This window comes from Gracilinanus agilis, chromosome 2 (genome assembly GCF_016433145.1).
Source record: "Gracilinanus agilis isolate LMUSP501 chromosome 2, AgileGrace, whole genome shotgun sequence".
Lineage (NCBI taxonomy): Eukaryota > Metazoa > Chordata > Mammalia > Didelphimorphia > Didelphidae > Gracilinanus > Gracilinanus agilis.
In genome coordinates this window covers 469510716-469523491 of record NC_058131.1, presented here as the reverse complement: position 1 = coordinate 469523491, position 12776 = coordinate 469510716, and the positions used below count along the sequence as shown (strand labels likewise).

Below are 12776 nucleotides of genomic sequence, written 5' to 3'. Positions count from 1 at the left end.
ATGGCTACACAACTTTTGTATATTTTGAATGAATCAATCAATCAATCATTAAATTTTACTAAGTGCCTCTAATATGCCAGACATTTGGGATACAAAAAAAGGCAAAGACAGTCAATGTCTTCAAGGTGCTTTCAATCTAGGGAAAAAAAATTACAAATGAGCATATACAAAGTAAGCCATATTCAGGATAAATAATAAATAACTGAGGGAAAGGACTTAGAATTAAGCAAAATTAGGGAAGTCTTCCTGTAGAAAGTGAGATTTTAGTTGGGATCTATAGGAATACAGGGAGGTCAGTAGTCAGAGTGGAAGAGAAGATAAGTGTTGCAGGCACAAGGGACAGTCAATGCTCTGAGGAGGAGTGTCTTTGTAGGAACTGTCAGGAGGTCAATTGAATGGGATGTGATAGAATGTAAGAAACAATGAAGGGAATGACTTCAGAAAATATGAGAGGATTCATATGAACTGATGCAGAATGAAATGAGTAAAACCTGGAGAACAATTTATACAATAGCAATAATATTCCAAAGACAAAATAACTTTGAAAGATTTAGGAATTTTGATCAATACAAGGACTAACTGCAGTTCTAGAGGACTCAAAGTGAAACATGCTTCCCATCTCCTGAAAGAGTGGGATATTATTAATGTTAGCTCATCTACCCATGAGCAATCAATGTTTCTCCAATTGTTTGGATCCGGTTTTAATTGTTTGGAAAGTGTTTTGTAGTTGTGTTCATATAATTCCTGTGTTTATTTTGGTAGATAGATTCCTAAGTATTTTATATTGTCTAGGGTGATTTTAAATGGTGTTTCTCTTTCTAACTCTTGCTGCTGTGATATATTGGAAATATATAGAAATGCTGGTGATTTATGTGCACTTATTTTGTATCCTGCAACTTTGCTAAAGTTATTGATTATTTCTACTAGCTTTTTAGTTGGTTCTCTAGGATTTTTTAAGTAGACCATTATATCATCTGCAAAGAGTGATAGTTTAGTCTCCTCATTGCCTATTTTAATACCTTCAATTTTTTCTTCTTCTCTAATTGCTACTGCTAGTGTTTCTAGTACAATGTTAAATAATAGAGGTGATAATGGGCATCCTTGTTTCATGCCTGATCTTATTGGGAAGGCTTTTAATTTATCCCCATTGCATATGATGCTTATTGATGGTTTTAGATATATACCATTTATTATTTTTAGGAAAGGTCCTTCTATTCCTATACTTTCCAGTGTTTTCAATAGGAATGAGCGTTGTATTTTCTCAAAGGCTTTTTCAGCATCTATTGAGATAATCATGCTCAAAGGAATAATAAACCAGAGGAATTCCATGTGAACTGGAATGACCTCCAGGAATTGATGCAGAGTGAAAGGAGCAGAGCCAGAAGAACATTGTACACAGAGACTGATATACTATGGTAAAATCGAATGTAATGGACTTCTGTACTAGCAGTAATGCAATGACCCAGGATAACTGAGGGATTTATGGGAAAGAATGTTACCCACATTCAGAGGAAGGACTACAGGAGTGGAAACACAGAAGAAAAACAACTACTTGAACACATGGGTTAATGTGGACATGATTTGGGATGTAGACTCTTAATGACCACCCTAGTGTAATTATCAATACTATGGAAATAGGTCTTGATCAAAGACACATGAAGAAACCAGCAGAAATGTGTGTCAGCTATGGGTGAGGAGGGTTGGGGGAAAGAGAGTGAGAACATGAATCATGGAAACAAAGAAAATTTTTTTTCTAAAAAATAAAATTATTAAAGAAAAAAGAGTGGGGATGTTAAACTCAGAGTGCAATTTTAAACATATTATTTGGTTGTGGATAGGGTAGGAGTGGGGAAGACATGGCCAGTGCAGGAATCTGTTTTGCTTGACTATTTATATTTGTACCAGAGGTATTATTTTTCTTGCTGCCTCAAATAAGGAAGGAGGCAGAGGGGTTGGCAATGGAAGAGAAAAAATATGGATCTGAAAATTAAAAAAAAATCAAACCTGTCTACCAAGTTCTTACCAGAGCAGTGAAGTAATTCTTTTTCATTCCCTAACCTTCCAAAATTTTGTTTACTTGGACATTAGAAATACCAATTTACTTAGTATAACACTACTAGGACTACTACTGCTGCTGCTGCTACTGATTGTCATTGTTATTAATTATAAATTAGGTAGGTGGCACAGTAGATAGAATTTGGGGCCTGGATTCAAGGTCTTCCTGAGTTCAAATCTGGTCTCAGATACTTTCTGTGTGATCCTGGACCAAACTAGAGAAGGAAATGCCAAAATCCTCCAATGCCTTTGCCAAGAAAACCCCAAAGACCTAATTAGACACACCTGAAAATAACTGAACAACAATGCTCTCCCAAATCTGTTTGAAACAAACAGCTTTTATTATGATGATATGAGATGTCACCCCAACTGTAGGGTCCTTATGTACTTTTCTAATAAAAGGTTCTACCCTGTAGGGATACTATGGCAGGAACAGCTTGCGAGTAGCATGCTTGACCCATTATTAAGGCAGAGGAAACACCAAAGGAAATTCAGCACAAGAAGAACATTTAAGTTGTGTTTACACACAGCATGAAAACTAAAAGAAACAAAATATGGGTCAGATATAATAATAACCATGTGCATCTAGTTTCAGTGGCATTTCATTTGGCAAAACTGAAACTAACATTCCTTTCATCCGGTGCAAAAATAGTAGAGAGGCAGCACACGAAGGCTTACTTATGAGGTTGGAGAGGGTCAGGCAAGATGGGTGGCCCTGGCAAAAGAACCATGGAGAAGTCAGGGTAAGAATCAGGGTCTCATTGTCTGGTAGAGGACTGTAGAATATAGAGATAATCATCTCTAAACTGTGAGACGATGCCACCACCTGGGGAAAATCTCTGGTTTTCCTATCTAGTTTATGGCAATTGCCATATTCTCCCTTTTTTTAATATACTGATATCAAGTAGGGAGGTGGCACAATGGCCAGAGTTCTGGATCTGGAGTCATGAAAACTCGAGTTTAAAATCTGTCATCAGACACTTATCAGCTGTGTGACTCTGGGTAAGCCACTTTACCTTGTTTGCCTCAGTTTCCTCATCTGTAAAATGAGCTGGAGAAGGTAATGGCAACCCACTCCAGTATCTTTGCAAAAAAAATCTCAAATGGAATCACTAAGAGTTGGACATGACTGAAACAACCAAACAAGAACATTGAAGTCAATCATGTAGCTACCGAAAAAGATAATTGCTCAGCCAGTGACTAGCTAGTTGTGTGATCTTGGGCAAGTCCATCCTCCTTAGACTTTAGTTCCTTCTTTTTTTCCCCCTTTTTTATTTAGAATATTTTCCATGATTCCATGAATCATGATCCACAACCCATCCCCACACTCTTCCCTCCCCCCTCCCAAAGCTGACAAGCAGTTCCACTGAGTTATGCATGTATTATTGTTCAAAACCTATTTCCATGTTATTCATATTTGCAGTAGAGTAATCTTTTAACATCAAAACCCTAATCATATCCCCATCCAACCATGTGATCAATCATATGTTTTTCTTCTGTGTCTCTGCTCCCACAGTTCTTTCTCTGGATGTGGATAGCGTTCTTTCTCATAAATTCCTCTGGATTATCCTGGATCATTGCATTGCTTCTAGTACAGTGATAGGCAAACTTTTTAAAGAGGGGGCCAAAGGAAAGGAAATGCTAATCTGCCAGTCTGTTTCTAAGGCATCTCTATCAAAGTTTCATTGTATTGTATCCTACTCATTGTATTCGTTAGATTAGGAATAATGTCCCAGCTAGATAAAACATTTCAGGGGGCCTGTATCTGGCCAGCAGGCTGTAGTTTGCCCATTGCTGTTCTAGTAGAAAAGTCCATTATATTCAATTGGGCTACAGTGTATCAGTCTCTGTATAATGTTCTCCTGGTTCTGCTGCTTTTGCTCTGCATCAATTCCTGGAGGTTATTCCAGTTCACATGGAATTCCTCCAGTTCATTATTCCTTTCAGCACAATAGTATTCCATCACCATCAGATACCACAATTTGTTTAGCTGTTCCCCCAATCAATGGACATCCCCTCATTTTCCAATTTTTTGCCATCAAAAAGAGTGAGCCTATACATATTTTTGTAAAAGTATTTTTCATTACTATCTTTTTGGGGTACAAACTCAGCAGTGGTATGGATGGGTCAGTCAAAGGGTAGGCATTCTTTTAAATGAGCATAGTTTCAAATTGCCCTCCAGAATGGTTAGACCAATTCACAACTCCACCAGCAATGTATTAGTGTCCCAATTTTGCCACAAGCCCTACAACATTTGTTACTTTCCTTTGCTTTCACACTGGCCAGTGTGCTAGGTATAAGATGGTACACCTCAGAGTTGTTTTAATTTGCATTTCTCTAATCAGGAGGAATTTAGAATACTTTTTCATGTGATTATTGATAGCTTTGATTTTATCATGTGAAAACTGCCTATTCATGTACCTTGACCATTTGTCTATTGAGGAATGGCTTGATTTTTTTGTAAATTATATTTTTGGGAAATTAAACTTTTATTAGAGAGTTTTGTTATAAAAATGTTCTTCCAGTTTGTTGCTTTCCTTCTAATTTTGGTTGCATTGGTTCTGTTTGTACAAAAACTTTTAAATTTGATATAATCAAAGTCATTCATTTCACATTTTGTAATGTTCTCTGTCTCTTGCTTGGTCTAAATTCCTTCCTTTCCCACAGATCTGACAGGTATACTAATCTATGTTCACCTAATTTGTTCATGATTTCACTTTTTATGTTTGTCATTTATCCATTTTGAATTTATCTTGGTATAAGGTGTAAGATGTTGATCTAAACCTAATTTTTCCATACTGTTTTCTAATTTTCCCAGAACTTTTTGTCAAAGAGTGAGTTCTTGTCCCAAAAGCTGGGGTCTTGGGTATATCAAACACAAGTTTGCTGAAGTCATTCATCCCTAGTCTATTCCATTGATCCACCCTTCTCTTTCTTAGCTAGTACCATATTGTTTTGACGACTACTACTTTAGAGTACAGTTTAAGATCTGGTACTGCTAGGCTCACATCCTTCACATTTTAAAAATTATTTCCCTTGATATTTTTGATCTTTTGTTCTTCCAGATGAACTTTGTTATAGTTTTTTTCTAATTCTATAAAAAAGTTTTTTTTTGTAGTTTGATAGGTATGGCACGGAATAAGTAGATTAATTTCAGTAGGATTGTCATTTTTATCATATTAGCTTATCCTGCCCAGGAGCATTTAATATTTTTCCAATTGTTTAAATCTAGTTTTAATTGTGTGAAAAATGTTTTGTAGTTGTTTTCATATAATTCCTGTGTTTGCCTTGGCAGATAGATTCCTAAATATTTTATATTGTCTAGAGTGATTTTAAATGGAGCCTCTCTTTCTAACTTCAGCTGCTGAGTTTTGTTGGAAAATATAGAAGTGTTGATGATTTATGTGGGTTTATCTTATACCCTGCATCTTTGCTAAAGTTGTTAATTATTTCCACTAGTCTCTAGTTGATTTTCTGGGGTTCTTTAAGTATACCATCATATCATCTGCAAAAAGTGATAGTTTCCGCATTGCCTATTTTAATCCATTCAATTTCTTTTTCTTCTCTAATTGCTCTTGTTAGCATTTCTAGAACAATATTAAATAGTAGAGGTGATAATTGGCATCCTAGCTTCACTCCTTTCATTGGGAAGACTTCTAATTTGTCCCCATTGCAGATGATACTTGCCGATGGGTTTTTTTTAATTTGAAAATTTTTATTTAATTACTTAATTTAGAATATTTTCCCATGGTTATATGATTCATGTTCTTTCCCTCCCCTTCTCCCACCCCTTTCCCAAAGCCAATGAGCAATTCCACTGGGTTTTACGTGAGTCATTGATCAAGACCTATTTCCATATTATTCATATTTGCATTAAGGTGATCATTTAGATTCTACATCCCCAATTATATCCCCATTGATGTGATCAAGCAGTTGTTTTTCTTCTGTGTTTCTACTTCCACAATTCTTTCTCTGAATGTGAATAGTGTTCTTTCTCATAAGTCCCTCAGAATTGTCCTGGATCATTGCATTGCTGCTAGTAGAGAAGTCCATTACATTCAATGGTACCACAGTGTACCAGTCTCTGTGTACAATGTTCTCCTGGTTCTGCTCCTTTCACTCTGTATCAATTCCTAGAGGTTCATTATTCCTTCAGTTCATTATTCCTTTCAGCACAATAGTATTCTATCACCAACAGATACCACAATTTGTTCAGCCATTCCCCAATTGAAGGGCATCCCCTCCTTTTCCAATTTTTTGCCACCACAAAGAATGCAGCTATGAATATTTGTGTACACATCTTTTTTCCTTATTATCTCTTTGGGGTATAAACTCTTGCTGATGGTTTTAAATATATACTGTTTATTATATTGAGGAATGGCCCTTCTATTCCTATACTTTTTAGTATTTTCAATAGGAATGGGTGTTGTATTTTGTCAAAGGCTTTTTCTGCATCTATTGAGATAATGATGTGATTTCTCTTGGTTTGATTATTGATGTTTAGTTCCTTCTTCTATAAAAGTATGGGTCTGTTTCAAATGACATTGAAGTTGCCTTCTAGCTCTAAAGTCAAGGATCCTAAGACAGGAAGGGTTCTGCTGATTCAACAAAACAACCTATTTCCTTTTCATTCTTCTGCAAAGATGTTTATCAGAAACAATTTCTTGGAATGTCAGGGCCCTCTGTGAATTATTTTTTTATTTTCATTTACTAGAACTTGGTTCTCCTTTGTCTGGCAGTGCCTGGTGGAAGATATAATCCTGCAATCCCAATGCAGTATTTTTGGTGAGCACACCAAAAATATAGTGTTAATCTTTCCAGCAAGTATGAGTAATGAGAACTGTTTGATTTCAGTGGTTGAGTTTCAGTGGATGCTAACAACATCTTGTAAACTTCGTCATAGATTCTTTTAGGTGAAAAAAATCTTTTCATCATGGATTATCCTTTAGTAATATTCTCTCCCTCCTCTTATTGGTGAGTTCCTTCTGGAGCCTGCATTTTGTGGAAAAGCCCAGGCTTGCTTCCATTCTTCAACTGGTCTTATTCCTGGCTTCTAGACTTCAAAACTCTACCTCTGCATCAAGTACTATTCTTGTCCCTCTCATGCTTTTTAGCAGTGGATGGAGTGCCAGGTCTGGAGTCAGGAAGAGTCATCTTCCTGAATTTAAATCTGTCCTCAGACTCTTACCAGCTATATGACTTTGGGTAAGTCACTTAACCCTGTTTGCCTCAGTTTTTTCATCACTAAGTGAACTAGAAAAGAAAATGACAAACCATTCCAATATCTTTGCCAAGAAAATCCCAAATGGAGTCATGAAAAGTCAGACATGACAGAAACCACTCAACAACCACAACTTTCCTCTTTAAAATGTAAGCTCCTTGAGGGCAGGACTATCTTTCTGCTTATGCTGATATCACTGTGCTTAGCACAATGCTACGCATATAATAAGTACTTAATAACTACCTTCCTTCCTTTCTTCCTTCCTCCCTCCCTTCCTTCCTTCCTTTCCTCCTTCATTCCTCCCTTCCTTCCTTCATTTCTTCCTCCCTTTCTTCCTTCCATTTTCCCATAAGAAAAAGCTGAATAAAGAAAACTCAGAATAATACTGGCTATATGCTATGAGAAATTTTTTAAAAAATATTTTAGTGTATGTGTTTAAGTTTTAACATTTCTCTACTCCAACAGAGACACATGATGCATCTCATGCTGACACTTTATTTCAAAAGCTATTTCAATCTGTTGCCTTAAATGAGAGAACTATTTCAAATATGAACACAAGACTCCTTACCTACTACATAATCACCAAAACCAACAGTGCTTAGAGTGATGAATGTAAAGTAAAGCCCTTCATTATAGGTCCAGCCCTCTGTTGAACAGAAGACAAATGGTGGTAACCCAAAAAAGATGATAATTCCAGACATCAGGAAAATCAGAAGTGTCAGAAACCTGGTTTTTTTCTAGAGAAAAATGAAAAAAGATCAAATATTAGTAGATATTCCATGAATCTAGAATGAATCAAGCATGTTATTCTCTGCTAGGAACTAAGGATTTGCATTAAAGTCAATAATAGGATTTCTAATTTAGATCTTACATTTCACTCTGAGATCTTTAAAATCTAATAAAAAAACAACTTTAACTTTTCTAAGTCTGTAATTGGGATATTTGTCTTAAGAAAGTGCTTCTTTTCTTACTCTATGGTGAATCAATGTTTATAATACAATTATTCACAGTCCTAATGATGGGACTTATTGAATACCAGCCCACTAAGTGCACCCATCATCACTGATTATGATTAGGGAGCGTGGGCTTGGCATCATGTTAAGCTATGCCAAACATATGTATTTAATGAATGTTGTTTATTTTAGTGGTCAAATGTCATTTTCCTGATGTGTCTCTGAGCCTTTAAATTATTTTTTTTCTTGTTCTGGAAACACAGGTAGTAGGTAGGACATGGACAGAACATAGAACTTGTAGTCAGGAAGTTCTGAATTCTAATCTTGCCTAGTCATTCCCTAGTCCTGTGATCCTTGGCAAGTCACTTACTCTCTCCATTTATGCCTTAGTTTCTTTGTCTGTAGAATAGAGATAATAACAGCTTCTATGTCCAAGCATTGTAGGGAGTATCAAATAAGATAATATTTGTAAAAGCATTTTGCAAACTATAAAGTATTATATAAGAGTTAGCCATAATTGTAATTATCATTTGTATAATAAGGAGGAAAACAATGTAAAGCCTTTTTTTTAAAGCTGATTCCTCAGGTACTAGCATTATTAACAAAGGAAAATGATCTATTTATACAAAATATTTATTGCTGTTTTTTTGTAGTAGAAAAGAATTGGAAATTGAGGGGATAGCTGTCAATTGGGGAATGGCTCAAAAAGTTGGTGTATATGATTATAATGGAATACTATTATGCTATAAGAAATGACAATCAAGATGACTTCAGAAAAACCTGGAAAGACTTACAGGATGCAAAGTGATGGAAACAGAACCAGGAAAACAATGTACACAGTAATAGCAACATTGGACATTGATCACCTATGGATGACAGCTATTCTCAGCACTGCAATGTTCAAAGACAATACCAAAGAACTCGTGATGAAAAGTACTGTTCGCCTCCAAAGAAAGAACTGATGGAATTTGAATGCAGATAATACTATTTTCCACTTCAATTTTTTTTATGTTTTTGTTTGTTATAGGAGTCTTCTTCTACAGCATGACCAATGTGGAGATATGTTTTGCATGATCATACATGTTTAACCTAGACCATTTTGCTTGCTGTCTTAGCAAGAGGCAGGGGAGGGAAGGAGAGAGAAAACTGATAACTCAAAATATTGGAAAATGAATATTAAAAAATTATTACATGAAATTTGGAAAAATAAAATATTATATTAAATTTTTTAAAAACACAGGCAAAAGAAAATATTCAAACTTATTCACCTTCTCCAAAGACTAGGAACAAATCACTAAGCACTACATTTTCCCATGATGATGTGAACTGCCACTCAACTATGGGATCATTATATGATTTTCTCTTTTTAAATTTCTAATTATAGGTGATGTACTTTTTTCACATTATTTTATTTGTTTTTAGAATATTTTTCCATGGTTACATGACTTATATTCTCTCCCTTCTCCTTCCCTCCCCTCTCCCAGAGCTGAAAAGCAATTCCACTGGTTTATTCATGTCTTATTACTCAAAACCTATTTCCATAGTATTCATATTTGTAACAGAGTGATCTTTTAAAAACCACAACCCCAAATCATATATCCATATAACCAAGTGATAAATCATGTTTTTCTTCTGCATTTCTATTCACATAGTTCTTTCTCTAGATATGGATAGTATTCTTTTTCTTAAGTTCCATGGAATTGTTCTTGATCATTGCATTGCTATCAGTAGCAGAGTCTATTACATTTGATCATTCCACAATGTTTCAGTTTCTGTATACAATATTCTCTTGGTTCTGCTCATTTCACTCCACATCAGTTCATGGATATCTTCCCAATTCATATAGAGATCAAGCAGTCCATCATTCCTTATAGCAAAATAGTATCCAATCACCATCATATACCACAATTTGTTCAGACATTCCCCCAATCAAGGGACACACCCTCATTTTTCCAATTTTTTGCCAAAAAAAATTTTGCCACATCCCCTGCAAAATTTATTGTTTTCTTTTACTGTCATATTGACCAACCTGCTAGGTATGAGGTGGTACCTCAGAGTTGTTTTGATTTGCATTTCTTTAAGAAGGAGGGATTTAGAACACTTTTTCAGGTGCTTATTGATAGTTTTGATCTCATATGTGAAAACTGCCTATTCATGTCCCTTGACTATTTGTCTACTGGGAAATAGATCGATTTTTTATAAACTTGACTTAGTTCCTTACATATTTGGGAAATTAAGCCTTTGTCACAGAATTTTGTTATAAAGATGTTCTCCCAGTTTTTTGCTTTCCTTCTAATTTTGGTTGCATTGATTCTGTTTGTACAAAACCTTTTTAATTTGATATAATCAAAGTAATTCATTTTATATCTTGTAATATTCTCTATCTCTTGGTCTTAAATTCCTTCCTTTCCCATAGATCTGACAGGCATACTAATCTATGTTCACCTAATTTATTTATGATTTCACTCTTTATATTTATTTTGAATTTAGGATGCAAGATGTTGACCTAAACCTAATTTTTCCCATACTGATTACCAATTTTCCCAGAAGTTTTTGTCAATAGTGAGTTTTCTGTTCCAAAAGCTAGGATCTTTGGCTTTATTCACTAGATTGCTGAAGTCATTCATCCCTAATCTTGTCCATTGATCCACCCTTCTCTCTCTCTTAGGCAGTACCATATTTTTTGATGATCACTGCTTTGTAGTACAGTTTAAGATCTTGTACTGCTAGACCCTGATCCTTCACATTTTTTCTCATCAATTTCCTTGATATTCTTGATCTTTTGTTCTTCCAGTTGAACTTTGTCATAATTTTTCCAATTCTATAAAAAAAGGGTTTTTTGTAGTTTGATAGGTATGGCACTGAACAAGTTAATTAGTTTTGGTAGCATTGTCATTTTTATTATATTAGCTCATCCTACCCATGAGTAATTAATATTTTTCCAATTGTTTTGATCTAGTTCTATTTGTGTGAAAAGTGTTTTGTAGTTGTGTTCACATAACATTATATAGTTTTCTGATAAAGAGCTATGCTTTGCAGGGATACTATGACAGGAGCAGTTCCAAATGGTGGAATCTATTGCTACATGTTGTACAATGTCAGTGCAGGATACAGAATAAACTGCTTCACCATTTTTCTCAATTTCCCCATTTGCAAAGTAGATTCACAATAAATCAATTAATATGTTTATTGTTTACTATGAGCAAGGCAAGAGGAAGTATGGTATAGTAGATTGAGGGCCAGGTTTGAAATCAGGAAGGCCAAGTGCAAGCTCTCCCTCTGACATATAATGGCTAAATGGTCTTGGACAAGTCCATTAACCTCTAACTGGACTCGGGCAAATCTCTAAATCACAGATTTGCCAATGTGCATCAGTGAGGGAATAACAAGCAATGTGGTACAATGTACAATTGAGACAGCTAGATGGCACAACAGATAGGGTACTAGGCTTGGAGTCAAAAAGGTCTGAGTTCAAATCCAATCCAGCTACATGATCTGGGCAAGTCACTTAACCCTGTTTGGCTCAGTTTCCTCATCTGTAAAATGATTAGGAGAAAGAAATGGCAAATCACTCTAGTATCTTTGCCAAGAAAACTCCAAAATGGGTCATGAAGAGTAAGACAGGACTGAAATGACTAGCCAGCAAAATAGTGAACAATAATAATAGCTACAACAGTAAGTAGCAGTGTCAGAGTAAATTAAATTTCTTACTAATTCCTTAAAGATGTTGAAGATTTATGAGATGTCTGTAAAGAATAAACATCTTAGTAGGAAAAAATACTCTAAGCAGAAAAATCTTTGTAAGGATTCTGTAAAATATAGGTATTAGGAAGACATTTCCATTTCCCATTTTGAGATATCAATTTTTAAGCTTACTTAATTTACAACTTACTTTTTCATTAGTGTGTGTACCTGCTCCATTTCAATTCTCTGTGCATCCCTCACCTGTACAATTCTTGCCCATAGCTTTCCATAAATTCTTTATAATTTCTCCAACCTGTTGGAAACATTTCTCTGGTTTCTTTCAGGGCCTCAGAATAGCAACACATACTGGAGCTATCTGTTGTTGTTCAGTCTTTCTACATTACCAGCCACCTCCTTTGACTCTGGTATAAGTCCCTAATGATGTATTCTGCACACTTCTAATGCTTGAGTTATTGTTGGGAAAAGACATTTGAGACCAGCCAGGTGAATTCCTTCATTTTAGAAAAGATGAAATTAAGGCCAAGGGAAATTAAATGATTTATTCAAAGACATATGGGTAGAAATCATGAAACTAAGGATGGATTTGAACCCCAGGTCTTCTGACTCCCAAACCAGTTTCTGTTTTACTGTACCACTTTTCCTCTTGCCTTTTGAGTAACATGATAGTAACATGATTTTTATTCTTCCAAGATCATAATGCTTCATGATTTGCCACTCTATAGCACTGCTAGGAGAGTAGCAGTGTTGAGGAGATGAACTTTTTCAGGAATGAGCACTTTGGGACAATGAAATCACTGCAAAACTTCCCCAAACTCTCTGATCTTTTCATACTAAAGAATTCT

General features: G+C 35.3%; 1 protein-coding gene across 1 annotated transcript in view; it reads right to left on the bottom strand.

The window, feature by feature from the left end:
* LOC123235815 (potassium channel subfamily K member 16-like) overlaps positions 1-12776 on the bottom strand; it is a 44343-nt gene that overhangs the window by 7012 nt on the left and 24555 nt on the right. The window contains exon 4 of the mRNA XM_044662028.1: positions 7845-8013. Within this exon, the coding sequence (XP_044517963.1) occupies positions 7845-8013 (169 nt within the window). The remainder of the gene's footprint in view (positions 1-7844; positions 8014-12776) is intronic.